Below are 24864 nucleotides of genomic sequence, written 5' to 3' on the forward strand. Positions count from 1 at the left end.
ACTTTTCTTCCCAACGGTCATAAACCAGCGTATCTGGAGAGCATCTGTGTGTCTGTCTGCTCAAGGCTTCTCCTCTCTGAGACCCGGAGCCCAGCACCGTCACTCAGCAGAGAGCGGAGGGTGGCGGCGCATCGGGGAGCTGAGCGCCCTGGCTTTGCACCCTCAGGAGGCCTGGCCTTCAAATCCCACACCTAACCGATATTCTCGGTGGGACCAAGGACAAAAAAAGAGTTTTTAAAAAATTTGTGCCACATTTTCCTTCCCTATTAAAATGGGGAAGATGGTTTCTGTATGTAGGGAGGATTAAATGAGTTAATGTATGAAAACCACTTAAACCACAACTAGTACTTAGAAAGCACTCAGTAAATGTTACTACTAAAACGTATTTCTGGATAAAAATGAGAATGATATTAGTACTTCTCTCACGGAGTAGCTGCGAGGGTGAAACAAGAACAGAAGAAGGTGCCTGTGATGCCTGATGGACAAAGCTTTTTTTAGTAAACAGTGGGTAGTGTCACTATAAAACATACCCCTGCCAGTACCGGGGGATAGGGCTCGTGCCTCTTTCCCCCCACACCAAAGATGAGCTTTAAAACACCCACTGAGAATTAATAAATAAGAGCTAACATTGACAGATGATTACCAGGTTTCACGTATACCATCTGCCTGCTCTATATTCACTCACTGAAATCATTCCCATGAAGGACGGAAGGTACAGAAATGGCCCTGTTCATAGACGGACAAACTGTGCCTGGATAGGTTTTACCAAGATGCAGCTGGTCGCCCGGCCAGCCAGCAGCAAGGTCGGGTTCTGCATTCACGGAAATCTTCACCCCTGGCAAGAACTGTGGCCAAGTGCCCAAACCACATTCTCTCATCTTTGGAGGCAAGATACACCACGCCAAAGAGGCTTGTGGGAATTGTGACTTTCATTAAGTCTGAAAGAGGGAATAACATCCTTTTTTTAGAGAGGAAACCCACCGAGTTAACCGTCCCATTGAAGACCCAGAGGAGCAAACTGACACTGAAAAAGGTAGGAATTTCTTTTTGGCAAACTTGTACTTCAATTCCAACGAGGCAGCCCTGCTGTACTCAACATGAAAAAGAATCCCATACAATCCTCCCACTGTCCAGCGTCCACTTTCCACCCCACTTGTTAATCGTGCCCAGAGGGTGGCAATAAGTTAAGCTACAGTCAGTCCGCTGGGAGGAAGAGAGAATCTTTCGCCGTGTTTTTCTAAAGCAAATATTTAATGCTTTCATCTTGTAGTGCCCTAACATGCAATCTGTCACCCAAATAAGAAAAAAGAAAAAAAACAAAACAAAAACCCTTCTCATGTGGGTGTTTGTAGAACGATATCGGGTTTTGGACGTCCATCAGACCAAATGGTGGGCACTTTCGGAGCGGCTGACCACTCCACTCGCTCTCCTAGAGCACGGTCCAGAGTGAAGGCAGCCCAGCCGGTGGCTAACTCTGTTCTACCTGTAATAAGAACGCCACCCTGGCTTTCTGAAGGCCCCCTACCCCTCCCACGAGGATGCACAAAGCAACCTGTTTCTAAGCTGTACCCGTGCTTTCGTGGCTTCCTTTGTTTACTGTGTAATTATTCTTAGTGAAAAACGTTCTGCTTCCACATGGAGGACACTCCTCCACAACCTGCTGCCATGTGGTGGTGGTTTCTAACCAGCAAAACTCATCCCTCTCACGGATGCCCTGACTCCACCCCACTCAGGGAGTCCTTCAGCCTCACCAGAAAGAGGGGGGAGTTGGGGTAGAGACAGGAAAGTTGGGTTACTTCTGTAGGAGGCAGTGATCATGCTTTGTCCTGATTCTATAAAGCAGTTTTCAATGTCGGAGAGCCAGAAAGAGAGCCAGAAAGAGAGCCACGACTCTGTTTCTGGAGGTTACCTCCCCCTTTCCTCCCTACAATTCCTTCCTCCTGCCCCGGGTCACTGCCTCTACTTCTCAACTGGCTGCAAGGGCAAGTCTCCAAGTAATTACAAAGACAGGAATTAGATTACACAGGGATTCACATGTGTGTGACTGCAGTTACCTTCCTCGGCCAAATCCACAGCAGAGCCGTCATCTACTGTTCAGTCAAGTGTGACATGCGGAGCGGGGACCTTTGAGGTCAACTCTGCTCATTTCCCAGGAGGAGGACAAGCACGCGCATGGGATCCTCACCACGCAGACTTCCCCGCACTTCACTTTCCCCGAGAAAGCACGGGCCCTGAAGCACAGCAGGTGCAACGGCCGCTCTGGCCTTCCCAATGCAGGTACCAGCTTGTCCCGGAACCTGGGTGGGGACGCACCCGTGACATGGAAGCACCTCAGGGGCTCTCAGCTCTCGGTTCCTGGTTTTCACCTAAGCAATGGGACAAGTGAAGCCAGTCCAGGAGAACCACTCCGGGTCAACGAAACCTACAGGTAATGCACCTTCATTTACACACTATGCCCAAACCTCAGTGATTGCCCTGGCATCTGGGAAAGAATAATAAAGACAACTCAAAGCAAAATATTCCAGAAGTCCTTCCGTTTTACTCTGCTTGCCTATACAGTTAGCAATAACATATTTTCCTCGCTAATTATAATTATTTTTCTTTGGCTATGATCAGAATTACCTACAATTCTCCTAAGTCCACAAAGTGGCCCAAAGCATTCTCTGGGTCTACGGGCAAGAACAGCCAGTACAAAAAATAAAATAAAATAAAAAACAGAAAAGTCAATTGAGATCTGTCAATAACTAACAAGTTCACATCACCGGGCATTGCGGTCACAACTCTTTTGCTGGAGAAAACTGTGGAGAAAGAATGGAGCAGAGATTGAGCTCATCGACAACGAAAAATTAGCCTTTGAATAAAAGAGATGAATCAAGTTAGCATTACCTTCCAAACAGCAAAAGCGACACAAATAAAACCCACCTCTCCTGGGGCTGTGAAGGGAAACAAAGCATGAGGGTGTATATAAGGTGGTGCACCCCACTGGGGATGGTGGTCACGTGAACTGCTTGAGGCTCAAATTTACAGAAGGGTGGACCAAAGGAGAAGGGCAATTCTGCTGTATCATATACTTTAAAACACAATCTTTCTACAATCCCGTTTCTCAACAGAAACCTGGTTCTCAGGCCATTTGTGCCCCCCCCCCAAATCAAACCAAATCAAAACAAACAAAATCAGGAACACAGACATCCATGCAGTTAAGTGCAAATCCAAAACGCAGCTGCAGGTGACCCATCCAAGCAAGTCTGCAGTGAAGAAGCCCCTACGAAACAGGATTTAGGTGCATGTCGCTGTCCCAAGCAGGCCAGGCCAGGCCAGGGAGACACAGTGTCCTGTTCCCTTTAGAAGCAAACATACCCGTCCATCGTGGGAGCGAGGGGCCCACACCCAGACACTGCTGACCCTACCAGATACAGAGGAAATAGGGGAAGTGCACCCCCTCGGGGACTGCACATGTTTCCGAAGCCACTAAAAGACGCCATGAGCAAACTTCCCCTCCCTCTCACCTCCACCCTCTTTCTCGTGCGTTCTTGTGAAAGTGGTGAGAGGAGAAGGAACTTGTCTAAGGGACAGACTTGTGAACAACCAACAGCCTGGATCTCCTTCGGATGTGATGCGTTTCTTGTACTTTCTGCGGGGTGGGCTATTCATTTCCCAGAGGACAGTGGGCCTCTCACCTGTCACCCTGGCCCCTGGAGGACCACCAGGCCTGCCAGAAACCCAGCAGGCAGGAGCCAGGCTGAACGCTTCATGATTGCGAGCTCCCTTGATCCCTGCGACCCCAACCCCAGCTCAAGTTCAACCCAACATCATCTCCTGCTGGCTGTGTTTTCCTAAGCAGCAAGAGGCCACCTCCAGGGTGCAGGACTCAGGCAAAGCCTGGCAGACCGAGTGGCAGGTGGGGGTCGGGGAATGAACTGAGTGGGGGCAGCTGTGTGTCCTCTAGTCACCCCAATTCCTTCCCACCTCCCTTCACTCTCACTTCTTCTTTCTCTGGTGGCTTCGGTTCCTTCCTTGTCCCTACCCTCTCTTGTCGGAAGGAACTGACTTTTCCAAAACAGAAACTTTCACTCTGAGAACAAACGGGCCTCCCATTTAGATTTTCCCAGAGAAGACATGTTCTCGCCTGCTGCACTGGTGGGCAGGCTGACGGTGAGCACGCTTGAGGTCGAATGCCCCGGAGACATCTGTGAGGACACGGGCAGGCACACGTCTCCCAGGAGGTTGATAACAAGGGCTGTACAAAGGCCACCTCCTTCCTTATATTCAGCTCAAGGAGAGGAGGGGAAAGGAGGGCTGAACTGGGACCTGGCCTCATCAGGGATGCTACACCTCTCCTACCATCTTGCTCCCCAAAACGAACCGAAAAGGAATTTTTTTTACTGTGGCATTTTTTTTAATGTAAAGAGCTTTGAAATGGGTTTTCAGAGATACTTTGGAGAAAGCTGGAAAAGCATGGAGTAATGGATGAAAGACAATACAGTTCCTAGGACCACCTCTCGCCACACGAGCAGTGGCTGATGAATAAACACCTTTCAAATAAGGAAACAAGACTGGCCAAAATCGTCCACTCTGCCTCCTTGACAAAAATTTCCTGTAATAAAAATAAAGTAAATGAAGACTGAGTCTGAGCTGAACTATGGTTCCTCTCTGCTCCCTGAAGCCAAGCAGCTACCACCCCAACACTGGAGACACTGGTCACAGGAAGGCACTCTGAGAGATAGCGGTGTCACAAGGAGAGAAGGTATCACGGACAGCGTGGTGTGATGGATGGTGAGAAAGCACTAGTGAAAAGCATCCGCTCCCGGCTCGTCAAGGACTGACTGAGGATTTAGACTTGGGGCCCCACAAGGAGTAAAAAGTCTCAAGGCTGATCGAGACTCCTCCCTGACACCATTTAGCCCATTAAAAACTGATCTGTTACATCACAGAACTACCAAGGGGGGGGGGGGAGCGCACAAAACAATAAACTGTTCAGATGACAATATGTCACACATCAAAGGCCTAAGTCTTCTCTATTCATGACCTTTATCACCCAGGATGCAAAGAAAACACGTGACTCATGAAGAATGGGGAAAAGGGAGGCACTCAAAGATAAGAGCTGTCACGCAGCCTGTGGCGGATGTCACGCAGCCCGAGAGGCCTGGACCCAGGACAAGAGGACACCCTCAGCAACCCCATGGATGGGGCTCCTTAGGGGACCTCCATGCATCCTGCCTGGGCTGCCCACTTCCTCTTCCAGCTTCACAGGATGACAGGAAAGTGGGAACAGTGACAAGAACAACTATACACAGAGTTCGGTCCAAGGAATGCCGAACAACAGGCGCAGTGGGGCCCAGAATGGACCTCTGCCTCTCTGGGCTTGTTTCCCGGGTGGAGGGCACTGTGCTGGCTGTGTCCGACCGGTGTCAATCATGTAGGGGCACTGCCGACGAGCAGCGGGCCGCTACAGCTTGTGCACAGATCCCCTGGGCACGTGACTTCCCTGAGGGGTTAGAATTTCAAATTGGGCTCTCTGGGGTAGTTAATCAACAGGAAATTCAGGCGTTCATTTAACCTAGAAGGACTCAACAAAAAAGGTTTGCAAATAGAGACTGAGAAAGAGGAGAAATAACAAAATAGTATGGGTGGTCCCATAGCCATCCCAATGTGAGAGTGAATTTGAGGAGGGGGTGGGCCCAGGGCTAAGTCACAGGTGTGCGCATCACAAGGGCACTCTGGAATGCCCAGGGTCACCGTGTCTCCGTCATTGTCAACGTGCACGCTCCCCCACACGAGATGCCCTAGAACAGTGAAGCTCTGCAAACAGTCCGTTCGCACCAGGCAGTGACTGAGCAGCCCGAGGGACACCCACTTGCAGAACGGACGGCCGTGCGAAGTTCTGCGAAGAGCCTTTCCAGGCAGACAGAGGAAAGTGTTTCTACGACCAGCGGTGTAATGCAGACAGAAAACAAGGCCCAGAATGCTGTGAGCCCACCTAAGAATTTCATAACACATCTTTGAAAAGACTGGAAGTCAGTCAAAACATGAACTTTGCCTTGAAGTATGTGTGCTGCTCTCCCAGCCTGCTTCTCTGTGTGATCGGGACACTCAGTGCAGTCACATCCCAGTGTGCTGTGGACATGTCCTGGACCCCTGCGTGTCAGAGGCCCTGCACGACTGACACCGGAGGGGGGGGACAAATTACACGTGTCGGCTTCACAGAACGCCTGTTAATCCATATTATAATGCAGACATTTACAAAGCAAATACTTCCCTTCGAATGCACTTTGTTGTGGAAATCCAGATTTTCCTGTATTGAAAAACGGGACGAAGGAAATGAAGCAATATCTATATTTGTTTCAATGACTTAACAAGCAAAAATAAAATTTTGGCCATGCTTTTTAGAAATCAGACATATAATAAGCCACAGATTTATAGGATGTGGTCTAATAAACCTAAGAAAAGTTTCATTTCCTCTCACCAAAATGGTTAACTCCCTGTCTATGTGACTAGCTTTGCAAAGTTAGCAGAAGTCTCTCTTTTCCCTTGAATACATGAGTTGAGGGGTTAATAACTCAGTACCAACAATAATGTGCCCCCTCTTGAACACACACACACTTTCACTCCCATATTCCTAAAGATGGAATGAAAATAGGCTCAACACTAGCAAAAGGGGAGGTCAGCCAAAACCTCAGAGGGGACACAGTGCACCGTCTCGCTAATCTCCACAGATGAGGAAAAGTCTGTAGACGCTCCAAAGAGGAAGGAAATGAAGAATAAGGGAAGGCCTAGGACAAAGAACTTTTGAAACGATTGTTCACAAGCATTTCTGTGAAAATGGTATTGACTAAGCAATTACAGGAAAAACACTTTCTTTTTATCTGAATGCATTTATGCCATGGGTCACACCCTTTTATTGTCACCATTAAACAGGTTAATAGCCCCAATTGTAATGACTTTGTGTGGCTGGCTCTGAAATGCACAGGAATAGCTAACTGGAAAGAAGTGAGTCACGCCAGCCTGCCCAGGTGGGTGTTGACTTTCTTAGTCATATTTACTCAACTGGTCAACCAACCTAACTCCCTGGAGGAGAGGAGTAAAGGGCTGGAAGCAAGCTGAACTGCAAGTGAAGAGGGAGAAGGGGCAGTGAACGTTAAGGAGAGAGCAGGCAGCAAGTACCCAGCATGCGGTTCTTGCACAGCAGAAGCAGGACTTTGGGTGTCCTGCGTCAGATGTTCTGCCCCAGGAACATGGATCTAATCTGTGGGTGCTAGGGATCTAATCTGTGGGTCTTCAGGTGCCCAGTCTTTGTTTCATTCTCCTCATACTCAACATGGGTGCTGGCTTCCCCTTTATCGACCTCCTACGCCGACCAAAGATTAATGAGTTACCACGTGCCAGGCCCTTTGGAGGAATGGCACGTTTGGTGAGGCTGTCTCATCCACAGTCAAGAATGAACTACTGCCCATTTGACAAGATGAACCAGGAGAAAACGCCTCCATCAGCCCCAGCTGCTGCACCGGAGGGGGAACCCTGCTCTGTCCGACCCAGGCTGGGAACGGGAACCGGCTGTACACACACACTGATACCCGGGTAGCCCGGGTGTAGTCCAGAAACATCCTCCATTTCATTCACAAGTGGCCGCAGGTGAAGGATCGGGACAGGAAACTTCCACAAGACACCAAAGCCATGATGTTCCCAACCAGAACTGAGACATTCTGGGGTGCACACAAGCATTCGTAGTGTTGGGTCAAGTGAACAGAAAATGCAAAGCTGTGCAGAGTACAATTCTAATTTTGTGAAAAAGACTTTTGAGGTTTCAACACATGAATGGTGAGAAAGAAATGCAGCCAAATATTACGAGATTATAAACAGGTAAAAAGATGGTGGGTGTTTACATTTTCTTCCGAATGTTTTTCTGCGTGTCTCTAGAACTCTTTACGGGCTACATACCACTTCTTAAATTTGAACAAGCTTTTAAAGATGATTTAGTCTATCTTTTTATCTCCAAAGGGAAGACACATGTACACGTGTTAAATATACTCTAGGCCTGGTTTCTGGCCTTGGAGCCCTAACAGTATCACAGCACTCAGCACACAGTAGGTATACAATAAATGTTCTTAAAAGACAAGGACTTTACAAATAGGCTCTGAAATACTCACTTTTTTATAAAGCAAGCATTAGTACAAAATCATTTGCTGTTTAAGTCTCAAGAGTTACTTTAAAATTTTTATCTGCATTGACTCTTGCTTTTCTGAAGATGAAAGCATGTTCTCAGCATTCTTTATTCTTCGGGGCCACTAATTTGAAGAGAACTGTCACTCCCAAGCGCGGAGCAATGAGGGGTATTGACAACACATTGAATTATTTAAAGGAAATTAACAAAGCTTCCTGTCCTTGGAGAGCGAGGTCTGCGAGGAAAGCCATTCACGGCTGCCTGGGGAAGGTGTCGCCGCGCAGGACCGAGCCTTCCTCAGCAGCCAGAGTTCTAAAAGAAAATCTATCAAGTTCTAAATGACTGATAAGAAAGACAGAGTTGAGGTGGTACCTCCTTCTCCACTGGGGGCTGAAAAGACACCCAGAAAATGATTTCCTGGGGGTCAAGTTTAATGAGACAATGTGTTGCTCGTTTTCGCAGAAGCTACACATGACATGGGACTGGTGGCCTCCCCTGGGAGCCAAGCACCTTGGGTTCCCCAGAGCGCCGCCCTCCACCCTCTCCTCGTAAACCGGCATTTTTATGGCGATGACAAACTGATTAGTGGTCAGTACACCCAGACATCATGGCACCGGGTATGACAGTGACCCGGCGGGAATTCAGGGACCGTGGCGGGTGGGCCCTGCCCTCGCTCGAGGCAAACTTTGGACGGGCGGTTTCCTGTCAGAGCTGGCTCGTCTCATACCGTCATTTCGCTCCGCGACCTACCTCCAAACACCAGGGCTCCCCAACCTTTTGTAAGGAGTGGCTCCTTTTCATGTCCCTGAAGACTTGAGTGCTGACAGTGAAGTCTGAGGGGGGGTAGAGGTGCTGACAGCCATGGCCCTGAGTGCAGCAAGGGAGGGGACACTGCTGCCAGGAAGAAAGGGGACAGAGTGAGGCTCGGAGGGAGGGGGACTCAGTCACCACGGCATTCACGGCCCAGGCCTGACTCTCTACCCTAACCCTCACTCCTCTGCACACTGCAAGAGGAGAATCCCAGTTCCCCACTCGAACCCAGAACTCCTCCACCTCCCTGCCATCCAGCTCAGGGACACCCTCTAGTGACATCTTACACACAACCTCCTCTGTGCAGAGTTTCTGTTCCAACCCTTCCTGCTATCCCCCACCTCTGCCCATCCTCACCCCAGCGACCCAGCTACTCCTGCCTCTGGGCCTTCAGGGTGCTGGCTGGCTAGCAATTTTTCTGTCTCTTTCTCTCAACTTACCTTACTGAATCTTCTATTAATTTAAACCATAGGGTGCTGCTATTTCTACCCTACAAAAACACAATTACGTACGGTTCTCACCATACAGCTATTTGGGGATCTGTCATAACACCTTTTCCTCTGCCAGACTGCAGTGTTTTCGGAGAAGCAACTACACAGACCCCTCCAGACCCCTCGGAAGACCCGGCAGCTCACACCTTGAGTCAAAAAGTAGGTGCTGCCCAGCATTTCTAGCCAGCTGGAGTCCCAGCGGGGGAGCTGCCTCCGCTCACTGACTGTCTACTCTGGTCGAGTTCGAACAGGGATGTGCGTGTCCCACTCGTTTCAGAGAGGAGGAAACTGACTCAGAGACGTTAAGGAGCATGCCCAAGGTCACACAGCTAGGAAATGGCAGAGGGGGAGTATGGACCAGGTCTCAGTCAACTCTCAGTGCTGCGGCATGGGTGTGTGTGCCTGTCCAGATGGTAGCTACTGCTCCGGGAGTGGGGTAGAGAATTTAGGGGTGTGAAGGGCAACCTGAGGTCTGAGAAGTGCTAATTCACAATGAAGCAATATCGCTCTAATTATCTTTTTAGAAAAAGAAAACACCTATGTCCTTTATGTTCAGTGTAAAGGATGTATGCCTTCTCTAGATTTTAAATGTTTTACATGAAGGAAAACTCCATGAACAAATTTCTCACCCTTCTTAATTCCAAATAACAGAATTTAGGATGAAGAATATGAGATTAAGCACAAGACCCAATATCTTATGTTCTGATAGTCACTGAATAGCAAACTGAGCGTGGTGGGGGCACTGAAGACTGGGAAACAGGAAAGGGACAGAAATACAGGACGGATCTATAAAAAAAGCAGCCACGGTTCCAGAATAAATCCCTGGTCCTCCCATGGGGGAAGGAATGGTTACCACGTTGGACTAAAATCAACCAAAGGCCTCATGTACTCCCCCAAAAGAAGGGGCCACACCACCTACAGCTGGTGCAACTCCAGGGCCTTCTACCAGAGGCGGTTGTCCCTGTCTCTTGCTTCTGAAAGCCACCAGTGACAGCCCCCCACCCCACCCTGTACCACAGAAGAAGCCCTGGTTGCCCACCCCTCCGTCCCTGGAGGTCTCTGGTCTGCAGGGCACTCCTCTGGCTCATCTGTGAACAGGAAAGTGAGTCACCAGGCAAGCATGAGTCCCCTAGCGGGATGCGCCCAGCTTTACAACTAAGGTAATCCTATTGCACCTTGTCACAGCAGTGACTCACCTGACTGCCTCCCACCACAGGTGACATGGCTCAACCCTCCAATTGTTCCTGGAAGGAGCCCAGCAACCTAAAGGTTTCAATCCTGTCTGCTTGCTTTGTTTCCCAACACAATGCTGAGCGCACAGGGGCAAGTTCCGGAGGGCAAGTGCCCCGGGGGAGTTGGGAGAGGACATATCTAAGGCTACCATAGACCACCTCATCTTTAGTATCTTCCCATGGCCTCTCTCTGCCCCAGGAGAGTTGGGAGAGGACATATCTAAGGCTACCACAGACCACCTCATCTTTAGTATCTTCCCATGGCCTCTCTCTGCGGGGCCTGCACTCTCACCAGGGCTGGTGGCTTACGACGGAGTGTTATACACACATGCACACACACTCCCTCTGTACAAGGTCCAGATACTCTTCCACGCTGGGGGCCTCAGACTCAAACTTGGAGGTAACTTGCACCAATCCTGCAAGAGCTGCCTGCCAGCTTTGAAATGTGTGAGATTTGCCACATTCCCATCTTATCCCATGGGCCGACCCTGATTTTCCCCTTTACCCTAATTTCCTTAGTTCTTCATTTCTAACCCTTTGGCATAATATAATGTCTCGTAAGCCACTTCAAATTTGGGGGTAGGGAGAAGAGATGTCTTATAAACAAATCTAAAGATGTATACAAGCATAAACTCATTCTGTGCCATGAAAGGTCTGTGGTTCAGTCTCCCCTAACAGGTAGAGACCCCTCCAAAGGATCCTGAATATTAAAATGCAGATATCCACCAAATTTTCTGCTCAGCATCTATTTGTGCTTTTTCTCCTAATGGTACAACTTAAATTATTTAGTAGGCACCACCCCAACTCTCAAGCCACGTATTTCAGGTGGAGTGGACCCCACCCCAGCTCCAGGAATGGGCAAGTTGGCTCAGTCCAAATGCACTCAGCATACTAAACCCCTTACCATGGCTACAGGTTAAGAATTGGAGGGTAAGATAAGATCTATCTGGAGTTTAACCTGGCCCCACACAATGAAGTCAACCTGGAGGAAAGCAGAGCCAATAGTTGGGGGAAATGCAGTCCTGCTATGAGTCCTGGATCCAGCCATGCCTGAAGCTGGTTTTAACTTAGAAATTTTCAGTTATGGGTCAGTACATTTGTTTTGTTCAGGGCAGGCTGAGCTGGGTTTGAGGACAGAGAGGGTCATCCTGACTGCAGTAGCCTAGTCACCTTAGTCAGACTGACCTCAAAAATCAACCATTGACCAATCAAGCAATAACGTGGGAAAAACTGGAGACGCTCCAGGAAAAGTAAATGAAGGCCCGTGAGTTTTGTGCTCCTGGCCATGAAGACAGGGTGGTTCCAAGGCAATCTATTGGAGTGGCGTCTGGTATTTTTTTAAATAGGACTATCTGGGATGGGGGAGGGAGATGCTGAGCAACCACACACCTGCCAGAATGGCTGCCCAGCCCTCCTTTGACACCTCTAGTGCCTCCAAAGCCACTGGCTACCCTGACCTCCTTTAACATGTGTTCTCTGGAAAGCAGGGGCCACAAACACCTGTGCAAAAGCCGCCTCCTCACTTTCTGCAGAAGCACTGTCTATCTGTTACAGAGGGTTTTCGGAGACGCGCCACCTCTGGGGAACGCGGCATGCCAAGAGAGGGGATGCCCGGCCGGTGAGGATCAGCTGGTTGGGTATCGTCCCACAAACCAAAAGGCCATCAGCCCAATTCCTGGTCAGGGAACAGGCCTAGGTTGCAGGTTTGGTCCCCGGGGGCCCATATGGAAGGCAACCAATCGATGTTTCTCTCCCCCTCTCTCTCTTCCCATCTCTCTGAAATCTAAAATAAAATAAAATACTAAAATCCTGCAGTGTATCAAAACATGTCCTTTTTAAAAAAAGAGAGAGAGAGAAAAGGTAGGCAGAGAGAATGGTGGGCCTCATTTTCACCAGGGACCCCACACCGGATGGCATGGTGTGCCGACCGACCACCTCCGCCCAGGGCCACATGGATCGAGAACCAAGACATGCCACCGACAGAGTAGCAGTATCGGTGCATTCTCCTACTGGGTTTCTTCATTAAGCTTGCCCCACCCCCTCCAACAGGTGGCTGGGCAATATTCAAATGTTAACACAACAGAATGAAACCCAATGAGCTAGAAAGTACAATGTGCTCTGCCAGGAAAAATAAACAAAAGAGAGGGAGAGAGAGAGAGAAGAAGAAGCTGAAGCCGAGGAGCATTTAAAAAGCAAAACCCTAAAAATACTAAAGCCCCCAGAGATAAAGCCTTTGTATGAAATAATGTCATTCAGACCCAATGGAGCCAATAGCTGTTGACTTTGGGGAGAAGTCTGAGCTTACCTCGCAAGTCTTCAGTTCTGTCCCAGAAAGTGTGGTGTGATGATTAAGTTTATGTGTCAACTCGACTGGGTCACACATAAAGTCAAACATTATTCTGAGGGACGCCGCAGTTTTGGATGACTTCAACATTTACACTGACTCAACAAAACTGGTGTCCTCCCAGCGGTGGATGGGCCTCACCTGATCAGTAGAAGGCCTGAACAGCACAAGAGGCTCGTCTCCCCCTCCCCCCCCCCCCGCCCGAGTACAGGGGAATTCCTCCTGCATTTGAGCTAAAACATGGTTTTCTCCTGCCTTCAGACTTGAACTGAAACATCAGCTCTTCCTGCGTCACGAGCAGGCCACCCGCAGACTGGGCTACCCCACTGGGGTCAGTGGCTCACCGACTGCCGACCTTGGGACGCGCCAGTCTTCCTAATGGTGTGAGCTAATTCCTTATAAATAAAAAATGATAAATAAAAAAATCACACACACACACATCTCCTATTGGTTCTGTTCCTCTGGAGAACCCTGACTGATAACACACTTGGGTTACATTTTTTATGTGTTTTCTTCCACAACAAGTGGGAAAAGATTATTTGTGGGTTTCTAAAATAAATCAGAATGGCAAAAAGGAATGAGTCTTAGAAATCACATGACCAAATTCTTTACGATTTTTTTAAATCCCTAAATCTAGACACGGCCGGGACTACACAGCTGGCAAAGAACTAAGACCCAGGTGTTAAAACTAGGAGCCTCAGGTTCTATGTATCACAGGAAAACTTTTCTTTTGAGAGCACAGCATCTTTGGAGGAATTGAAAATTCATGTAAGAAAAACGGCACTGGCAAGCTTCTTTCCACCCAAAAAGCAGAACAATGGGGGGAAAGTGACAATTTTTAAAAATTTGGTAGGAGGGTAAAATCCTCATATCCCTTATCATTTACTCACATATACAAACATGTGTGTATAAATGAACATACAAAAAACACATAAGCAACAGCAACCAATCAACCAACCAAAGCCCCCATGCACATACATAACCGAGGAGAGAGGGTGAAGTCTTTGCAGGTTATGCTGATCTGGCTGTAAGCTCCATCAGCACTGTCCACCCCCGAAGGGGAGGTAACTCTGATGGGAACTACCTACATCTGAGCCAGGTCGTCAGACAACACAGATGCCGAGAAAGTGTAACCCGGGCCCCACGCAGGCTCCCATCTGTGTCCCTACAAGCCCACCTGCTCTAACCATCAGTGGCCACCCTGAGGCACAAGTGTGGGTTGGAGAACTGCAGGCTGTTTTGTGAATCCAGCTACTAGAGGAAATGTAACTCTGTGTTTTTTAGGAGGTTCTAGCTAAAGGGAAGTTCCTTCTCCAAACAAGCCTTTGGGAGAGAATGTGGACCCAGTAACACCACTGTGGACCATGAACAAAACTGGGCAGAATCAAGGGGCCAAGGGGAGAGAGTCTGAGGGCCTTGTGAAGCCTCCTGGGTAAATTCGCTCTTTTGAAACCTACGCGCCCCCAGCAAAAAGACGGTGAGCAGCCCAAAGTGGGGCTGGGAGGCTGTAAAGGCAATGCAGGCAAGGGGGGGGGGGGGGGATCTAGCGACCACTCAGAACATACTCGAGAGAGCTTTGCTCTGAGAAGGAAAGCCTTGTCGGTAAATAGCACCTTCCGCCCCTCCCAACGGAGACCAAGTGTTTTAAAATGCAAATAACAGGTTTCTAGACCAACCCTGGAAATGTTTTCCTAATTCACATCTTGTTAGCCACAGGAGCCCCAATTACATGTCTGCTTTTCTCATTTCTACTATCCAATTATTAGCATTAGATAACAACATACTATTTTCTGCTAATAAGTTTCCTGACATCAAACTCCAGCGGGTCTTCAATGGTGCAGTCACTGGGTAACTGCAAATGAGGACTAATTTATGAGAAAATGTTACTTAAACCTCTGGTGTTTATAAAAATAAATCACACTGGTTGAAATGCACCACGCTAATTGCACGAACACTATTAAGTTGAGACAGTTTGAAAAAGTTCAGCATGAAGGGAGGAACCGCACGGTAAGGCTACAAAGGATATGAGGACGTAAATATTCACACGTGGTGGGTTCCCCCAGGCAGGACCCACCTGACAGCATCTCATTCGGACTGAGAAGGTACACAAGAATTTGGGGGAATGACCACCAGCTCCATGCACCAACACCCCTGGTTCCAAAGTGACACCCGCCCCCAAGGTGTCATTCCCAGAAGGAGTCACACTATATATATAACCCACTGGATGCCTTCAGCGGCCACCTCTGGTGTCAGTGGGCATGAGCCTCAGGCCAGCATGAGGGGCCCTGCCCAGACCCTGGTGGCAGAAGGTGGGGAGACACAGCCTGGGTCAGCTGTTCTGTAATTAACTCTGTCACTACTGTGGCATTTGGGGTTTCTTAGCTTAAAAGGGGAATTAGACTGAGAGAAGGACTAAGGGATCTGAGATAAATTTACCCCTGCGCCACCCAAGGCTGTCTCCTTCCATCCCAAACATTTATATCTTTGTTAGCAAAAGTCAGTGGAAGAGAACCTTGAAAGAGAAGGGGGGAAAAAAACACTAATTGTGTGTGTGTGTGTGTGTGTGTGTGTGTGTGTATGTGTGTGTGTGTGTAGGGCAACAGAGACAGTACACATGGGAGCTGAAGAAGTCACCGCCGCCTTGCTCCCATTTCTGCCCACCGCTCAACAGGTGGGCCCACCTGTCAGAGTGCAGTGCCCAGAAAAAAATCATTCACATATTCTCATTTAGATGCCACTGAAAAGAACCCTAGTTTTCAGGGTTCCCGTAAAAAGTACTAAGGGCTCCCTGCTTCTTAAAGTGAAAATCATTTTCATGTCTGACACGGGCAGCCAATAAAGGGAAAAAATTCAGGTTTTCCCTGAGCAGTTTCTCCTGAACAAGTTCGGGGACATTAGGGCCAAAAACAGTGCTGGAGGGTAGCAACCAGAGCGCTCACAGAGCAGCTGACCCAGGCTGGCTCCACCCAGCAGGGAAACTCCACCTCCGGGGGAGAGGCCACCGTGGCAAATCTGGATAAATTTTCTCTCCTGTCTCCAGAATGTAAACATACCTGGGCCTCTTAATATTTACACCATGCGAAGCCAACACCCAGAACAGTAGTAATAAGCAAGCAAACCAAACACTACACAAAACAACACCCCGGGGCTGAATAATCTCCTGTGATCACCATCTCGGAGTGATTACCAAGGAGGAGAAAAGGAAGACAAAGGGGCCAGGGCCTATCGGCAACAAGTTTGAGTCACCAGAGATAATGCCTTAATCCCCAAGCAAACTGAAGAAAAGGTCCCCGCAAAAGCTACTCCTTTTGCAGATCACGAGTCTCCAGCGCATCCAGGAGACTCTGAACTCTGAAGCCGCCATTTCTCCAATGTTTAGTTCCAGGCAGAGTCTGTTGAGGTAAGTAGATGCTTGTTCAGATATGCAGACAACGCACAGACTTGGAGATTTTAGCCCTGTAACACTATTTACCGTAAGTGTACTTCACTTCCAATAAATGGGAAAGGTTCATGTTAGAAATTAAAATCAACATGGTCTGGCTTCAGATTTTTAAATTCTGAGGCTTGCCCATCGACCCACGACAGATCAATGAAATTTGACCTACCCACCTACACGCTGGAATATTACCTGGCAGTTAAAAAGGCACAACCCAACCATACATACCACAACATGGATGAACCTTAAAACATGCTAAATGAAAGAAGCTGGTCACAAAGGACCGCATGTTCCAAACAGGCAAATCCACAGACCGACGGGTGCTAGGGGGCGAGGGGGTGAGGGGGCGAGGGGGTGAGGGGAAAACTGAGGAAAACAGGCAGAGTGGCAGCTAATGCAAAAGGAGTTTCTCACGTAGGTGATGAAAATGTGCCCTCAACTGTGGTGACAGACGCAGAATTCTGTAAATCTGCTAAAACCCACTAAATTTCTACGTTCGGTGGGTGTACCGTATGTTATGTGAACTTAAACTTATTTTTTTAAAGGAGTTTCAATCAGTGTCTTGGCCATTATCTTATCTCTGTCTGTTTGTATCTGAATCCTGAGTACATACTATTTGAAATAAACAGACAACTTTGGGAAGCAGGCAGGATAAAAATTATTACACCCATTTTAAAGGAAGCAGAGGCCCAGAGAGCTCCTGTCTGCTTTCCACTGGCTGGCCAGGCTTCCCCAGGACACAGACTGGGGGTAAATCATGGGGAAGAAGGGAGTCGAGGCCTTATCATCCCCTACATCCGGGAGGGACTGATAACCAGCTCTCCTCAGGTGTCTGGAAATTTATCGTGTTGGGGTTGGATCATACAGACAGTCCACTAAACAAAAGACATTGAAAAATGGCACCTGGATCACTAGAATGTAGTTCTTAATAGCATGAAACTCGGGTTAAACAATTTAGCTAGAAAAGCAGGGAGGGGGAAGAGTCGCCTCTTCAGTGGGTGTCTGGTGGGGTGAAAAACACGGCCAATTAGATGCGACCACACAATTTTCACATCAGACATCCTGCGCTCCCAAAGGCACCTGAAGGCAGCGGCGCTGCGGATTTTCCCAAGTTTTCAGGAGCAGTGACAGCCCTCTTCAGCAAAGCCATTTAACGTAGCGGAAGGTTAAAGTGGGGGCCACGAACACTTGCTTTTCTTAATTTACACCTTTCATTTATTTCCCCAGAAATGTCACGGAGGAGCCACGGAATTTATGAAGCACTGTCAATAGACGGTGCCTTTTAACACAGGATTTAGACGGCAGAGTGTGATGCTGGAAGGCAATCTGGGGCTGAAGCTTTAACACACGCACAACTTCTGGTGTTATGGGAAAAGCGAGATGATTCGATTTGTGGGGGAGTCGGGGTGGGGGTACTATTCAGTGAGTAGGTGAGTGAAAGAGGAAGATTCTGAGAAATGCGAATGCGGAGACTTCACATTCTCTCTCCTACTAACCAGACAGGATGAGAACCCACTGCTGGGCCCCGGCCAACAAACCCCTCACGGGCTCTTCTCTGGAGCACAGACCTTCCAGAAGCCGGAGAAGCCACTACTACTAGCCTTTATACCACCATGATGCGTAGTTTTAGCCATTTCTCTTTTTTTTAATGTACAAATTCTAGTAAACCACTGAGACATTTTCAAGTATGTGGTTGGCAAAAAAGACAATTTACACACTTGTAAACTGAGGTGTCATTTATTTTTAAATGGTCTTTCCTGTATCTTAGTCTGTGCTTCACTTTCAGGAATAAAGGAAGGAGACTTGCTCAATAAACATGTGAAAGCAGGATTTCTCAACCTGGACACTACTGACATTTTGATCATTCTTTGTGGTGGGGGGCCACCCACGCAGCGTTTTTGGCCTCTACCCACTAGATGACAGCAGCATCCCCTGCCCAGCTGTGACAACCAAAAAATGCACCCTAGCACACCGTCTCCTGGGGAGCAGTCACCCAGGTGAGGACCAAGGAGTTAACAGTGGCTGGCCTGGAAGTTTCGCTGTGGCGTGGACCGAGGTCGAGGCCTGAGGCTGAAAACATACCCAGATCACTGCGGTGGCCAGCAGCTGCCATGCATCTTCCGGCCCTAACCAAATCCTGCACCAGCGACCCAGAAACCCAGCAAAACATGGCAACGATGGAAACATCCCACAGGCCCCCAGCGACTACGGTGCAATCCTAGCTATGTGCCAAAGTCCCAGGGAGCCCCGCAACTCTTTCAAGTGTCCCTAATATGGCCATTCACAAATGTACGAAGTGACAAGAATAGCAAGATCGGTATGGTTTAAGAGGCAGGGGTATGTGCCAGTCTCTGTAAAATCACAGAGAGCTGTAGAAATCTGCTGGTCTCTAACAGATATCCTCCCAGTCACTCAAGAAAACTCAAACTACCCCCTTTTCTAAGTTGGGGGAAACTGTTGGCATGCAGTCTTCTGGCAAAACAATGATATTTTATCTCTGATCTCCTTAATGAAAGGGTCCAAACTGCAAATTTAAAAAATTGAGCCCAAGCCTAAATCCAGAATGTTCTGCTTAAAGTAAGTGCCAGTATCTGAGATCCAAGATCACGCTGTGCTCAGGGAAGAGAGGCCAGCCTCGACCCCGGCGCTGACCTTTGGCGGCTTATTTAGCCTGCCCACCAAGGTGCCCTGTGTGCTGGCTCTGCTGACCAGCCAAGGCCAGCTCCCAGCGATGCACGCCAGAGGCCAAAGCAGCCCCGAACGCAGGAAAGCCAAACCACACACCCATCGCAACACTCCGGGCCTCTGGTCCAGAGCAAAGAAACGCTACCACGCATTGTCGTTCCTGGGGTGTGGTTTGTTTTCCGGACGCGCAGAGTCATCCACACCGCGGCGGGGATGGGCACAGTCTGGCAGGTGACTCACCCCGAGGCGGACAGGTTGGGAAAGCTTTAGAGAATGAAAACAGGATCGGGAAGCTGCTCAGAAGGGTCGAGTCAAGAACATCGTGTGACCCGTTTAAATCCAAACACCCTCGTGGTCATCAAAACCTAGGCTTTCAACAGCCTCCATAATGGGAACTGAATGGTTCTTTCTCTACAGACCCCAAGTGGGAAGGGAGCCGGGGAACCCTGACCGCTCAGAGCTCTAGACTGGATAGAGACCTGCTTGAAAGAGACCACTGGAGGTGGATGGCCAGGGACACCTGTTTCCCAACGGAAACACGGCCAGTTGCCAGCGTTCTAGGGGCCACATCCACCCTTGGGGACGTGAACAGTGCAGTCACTCCAGCTCAGGGACCGGGTTCAGCACTCAGCACTCAACCCCTGAAGTTACTAAGAAACCTGGAGCACCCTGGCCTCTGCGTTCTCACCCCGCGCCCAACCCAGGGCATTATTACCAGCACATATTCAGGAAAACACCGCTTCCTCCTCCTTTTCTTCCCAAAGGGCAGACAAGAAACAAAAGGTGACTAGAGATCAAGAGAAGAACCAGGCTGCGAGCGCCCACCAAGTCGCCTGCTCGCGCCACAAATAAAAACGCCTCGCACGCCACGGCCAGCCTTTGGAGCATGAACAGCATCTGTATTGGCTCCTTTTATTTAATAGCTTATAAGCAATTGAGTGGTCTGCAGAGCACTCTCCCTATTTATAAAAAGCAATTTGCCTGAATGATCACCCCCCCTTGGAGGGTGCTATTGAAGTGGGGTGCAGTGACTCCAGTATCCAGAGGCCCTGGCCAGCCCCCTGACCCAGATGACCCCACTTGCTTTGGGAGGGGTGGCAATCCCCCGTGGAACTACATCAATGTGACCTTCCTGATGGGGCTCACGCCACCCCAATGTCAGGGCACCCAATGTGCCAGGCTGGTGAGGACACATCTCCATGGGACAGGCCAAGGAGTCCAGGGACAGGCCAAGGAGTCCAGCGGCAGCCGGCTCACATGCCAGCTGCCGGGCTGTCTCAGGCTCAACTTCAGTTTCAGCACAGGCACCAGCAAGTTTGGTCCCGTGCCCAGTGCCAACACTGATACCTCCCTGCCGAGGCCACAGTGGGAGTAAAACATAAACGATTTTGCTCTCCAGCAGGTAAACGAGGGGAGAAAAGCCGGGTGGCCGGTAGGGGACGGGGTGTATAAAAGGAGAGGTTTCCCTCAGCACCAAGGGAGTCAGCTGCACATTTCCACGTCTGTTCTGACATCACCACAGACAGATATCTGACACTCTCCTGCCCACTATACCCTCAAAGCAGGCCTTCCCCTGGAAGTGAGTGCCAGGGGGCATTCATTTCCTAAGGGTCCCAGTCTCTATGGTCCCAGTCCCTCTCCCACCAACACCAGAGTCACCAGGTATTCAAAGGGGAGAACCTGTTCCATCCCAGGTCCAGACCTAACCCACCGAACATTCCACTACTGATTCTGGCATGCTCTTACTGCTCAAAAAGTCTGCTGGGGTGTTTCTGTCTTCTGGCTTCTTGTAACGAATGATACAGAGCAGAGGGAAGCAAGAGACACTGAATTCCAGAAGGTCAAGCCGAGGAGGACACCTTGGGCAAGTTTCCACCAGAAGTTTCCTCACCTTGCTAAGTGAATCCCAAAGACCAAGAAGCCAATCCCAGAGGACCACCGAGTGTGCAGCTGGTTCCAGGAACTGTCCAGAACAGGCAGAAAATACATGGTTGCCCAGGATTGGGAGGAACCGGGGAAAATGGAGAATGAGTACTAAAGGGTATGGGGGCATTTGGGGGAGGGGGTGAAAATGTTCTAACACTGACTGTGGTGGTGGTTATCCAACTCTGAATATACGACAACCACCGAACTGAACACTTTAGATGGGCGAACTGTGTGGTATGCAAATTATATCTCAGCAAAGCTACTGAAAAATAAAAAGGGTCCTTGCTTTAGCCATAGCAAACACAGGGGCATCGTCCTTCCCCCAACTGAGAGTTGCCCTTACCTGCAACAGCATGTCCTAAAAACAAATCACGTAAGCATTCAGGAGAGTGCAGGGCTCTCCTTTGTCAGAAAGCCTTGCCCCATTCAGCAGACGGGTCACAGCAAATGGTGTGGGAAAGATGCCCAGGGTACTGTGGGATTCTATGGAAGGAGATGTCCAGGACCAGTCCTTAGCTCAAAATAGACTAGCCATCATAATTTCTTTAGAAGGGAAGGGAGAAAACTAATGAAAGGCATCTAGTAGATGCCAAGAGATAAGAACATCATACCACTTATTTAATGCAAAATTACTAATAATTTTTAAAAGACTGACTCCTAATTCCCCCAGGGATCTAACACCATCCAATGGGAGCTGATATCTTACATGACACCCCACCCTCCGCCTCCAGCCTCACTGATTGTTACAGAAATGGCACCTGACCCAAGCCGAACCAATCGGAATCCTGCCGCAGAATTTTTTCTGAGTAAAGCTGGGCCAAGAGTTCCACCAATCCCTGGCTGAGAGTGAAACTACCCATCATCCAAGACCTTCCCACCCAAGAGCTGCAGTAAGAGAAAAGGATGACAACAAGGAGACAGGACACGTGCACAGGCCTGATGTCCCCTCCTGGAGCCAGCAGTCCCGCTGACCCTCGGGTGAGCTCTACCTCTCCCATTCACAAAAGTTGGTTATGGGAATCAGAGAGGGCTCACCGGTCACTACAGAGTCCCAATACAGAAGATTTTTTAGTTTTTAAAGGAAGGGGAAGGGAATTGCAGGATAAGTGACTTTTAGACGTTACACAGTGATAAAGAACAGGGCCCCAAACCCTGGCATGCCCACCTGGCTCCAAAGCACGGTTTGGTCCACTCCACTCCACCAGCCCACAGCTCCTACTAAAACCTGCGCTACCCGGAATAGGACCCCACGGCACTCAGTGAGGCTCTGAACTGGCTCGGAGAGGTTTCACAGAGGTTGTCTCCAAGATACGCACATGCACAAACACCAGTCAACTGTGAGCACAGAAGGCCCCTTCTCCCAGGGAAGCACCAAAACCGTTCAATAGCAGCTCCTCAAGGCCCGTGTGCAACCCAGCCGCTCTGTTACTCGAGGTAAAGGGCTTCCGGGGGCTTCCACATTGTCAAAGTAAACGTTAAAAGACAGGGACTACACCACGCCCACCCCACCTCTGCAGTATTTGTGCTCGGAACCGTGAGTGGGAGAATTAGCACACAGACCTCCCCAACACAGAAAGCAGCCCCAGAGTCCCTCTTCCACTGGTGTCCTAACTGGTCTTACAAGGAATCTCAAGCAGGCTAACGCATCGGCCCTTGCAGATTTCAATGTCAGTAAGCAGCTGAGAGAACAGGTGAGGGAGAACCTCTCGGGGACACAGTAAGTGTGGTACCACAGACAGGTGGAGAGCCGCGGAGTCGCCCCTGTCAGCCAAGATGGCGGCAGGGGAAGGTAAGCACCCCAAAAGCTAGAAATCGGAATGGATAGGATCCAAATGCAGCAAAAGTTAGGAATATGAATGGATAGCACCCGAGAGCACCAAAAGCTACAAAGAAAAACGCACAGGGCTGAGTGTGTCGAAGGCTAGAAAGATACATGGACAGGGCCCCAAGTACACACCAAAAGCGAGTTTGGCTTTGGCTGTGGCAGGCGGCCGAGCCTCCATTTTGCTCAGTTACTTAAGCACACACTGCATACACAGTCCCTCAACAGGAAGGCCAGACTGATCGGCATCTCTGCACACATCCCCAAGCCATTTCTGAATAACATCTGAGTGCTCGTGTTGTCTGGATGTCCCCAGCAGGTCCTCCTGGAAGGCTTCCTTAACTCAGGCAGGCAGGAAAAAAACAGCCTTCTGTTGTGGACACGCTTCCTTCCACCTCTGAGCAGACACACCAATCCCAGCACTCACCACACCCACCGTCTGCTTCTCAGGGCGTCTGATCCCAACCTGGGCTGCACATTCTGACCCATGCGACGGCCTCCCTGCTAACAGGCACAAGGACAGACTGCCAAGGCTACGGTGGCCAATGATGTCACCAGCACAAGTGCCACATCCAAACAAGGGTGAGTAGGGCCAAATTCTTGTTCTTGATTCTTTATTTAGTTTTTTGGGTGTTTTTTTTTTAAATTGGGAGCTCAGAAAGAAATGGGAACCAAAGGTAAAGGGATATGTAGAAGAGGAGCCCATGAGATGCAAGGGCCAAAGTGAGCACAAGAGGCGGAAGAGAATGGGCAGAGAGCGCGTGACAGTGCAGCAAAGTGAGAGTGGCCTGCAGACGAAGGGTCATGAGACAACTACGTAGGTGAGAGAAGACAGAGCAAAGGGCTGAGTAACATCACAGCAATGCACAAAGGACAGCATCGGTGACCCTGCTGCTGGAGCCCCTCACACAGCCTGGGGTCCAGAACAATCCTTGGCTCCCAGAGCCAACATTGAGCACCAGCCACTTGGCTTCTGAGCTGGGGTTGCTGTGGACTCTGGTCTGTCTCTGAGGACTCGTCCAGTGCAGCATCTCTTCTTCGTGATTCTCACGTGCAGCCTCATAAAAACTCTGCAGGGCTCACGCTAACCCAGCTGCAACCCCTTGTCCCCCAGGGCCCTCACCCCACCCCTTTCCAGCTTCCTGGATCACTCCCAAAGGCTTCTGGGTAACTGCCACTAAGGTGGGCCAATCCTTAGCTAAATAAATAAGTCATAGTCAGCTGTCAACAATGACCAAGAACCTCTCTTTTCCGTAAAAAGAGGCCACAAAACCTTTCTGTACCAAAAAAGTCATTATAATTTGTCCAGTTGGAGCTTTGTGTCCCAAATGCTTAGTCTGCATGAGCTTTACTAGCTTTCTTCCTTCGGGACAGCTGCATCTGGACTTCTCCCGGGGGACCACTGGCCTCCCAGGACAGCATCTCCTTGGCGGGCTTAGTAAGGCGCTAAGACTTGAAAAACTAGTGACTTCTGAAAGGAACTTCAAAGTTTACCTGAAGTCCATAAAGTTACATTAAACGTCATAAAGGAAGACTTACACTCAATTTACAGGATTTTTAAACGGTACTCAGAAATTAAAAGGGGAGTAACAATTTTGAGGAAAATACCGGCTCTCAAAGGTTATGAGGCTCACAGCACAGAGACCACAGACCACTGAATCTCCGAGCTCCCAAGCTGTGAGAGGCCAGGAAAAATCACAAATAACCCCTATGTTTTTAAAGCCCTGAGGCACAACACGCCAAGACTTGCCCAGGGTCACACTGTGAGTCCCTGCCAGGGTAACAGAAGGATGCAGTCTGAGCTGGGACTCATTCTTTCCTGCCCTGGAATTTAACTGTCACCACACTGAACGTTTTCTGTGACATCAACCCACAATCACACCCAAAGCCAAACAATACTCCTGAAATCCAACAGCAGCCTCAGAAGCTTCCCGTGAGAGGTTCAGCGACAGAGAAAAAT

The 24864-nt window shown here is 49.3% G+C and overlaps 1 protein-coding gene across 33 annotated transcripts in view; it reads right to left on the reverse strand.

Annotated features, from left to right (window-relative positions):
- Positions 1-24864, reverse strand: part of TCF7L2 (transcription factor 7 like 2) — a 185261-nt gene that overhangs the window by 61449 nt on the left and 98948 nt on the right. For 13 of the 33 annotated variants that reach the window (XM_037063897.1, XM_037063902.1, XM_037063900.1 and 10 more), the window contains one exon: positions 8909-9052. The exons of the other annotated variants lie outside the window; for them this stretch is intronic. In XM_037063897.1, coding sequence (XP_036919792.1) covers positions 8909-9052 — 144 coding nt within the window. The remainder of the gene's footprint in view (positions 1-8908; positions 9053-24864) is intronic. 33 annotated transcript variants of the gene reach the window in all.

Source organism: Sturnira hondurensis, unplaced genomic scaffold (assembly GCF_014824575.4).
Source record: "Sturnira hondurensis isolate 20B ecotype Veracruz unplaced genomic scaffold, ASM1482457v3 Scaffold0014854, whole genome shotgun sequence".
Classification (NCBI taxonomy): domain Eukaryota; kingdom Metazoa; phylum Chordata; class Mammalia; order Chiroptera; family Phyllostomidae; genus Sturnira; species Sturnira hondurensis.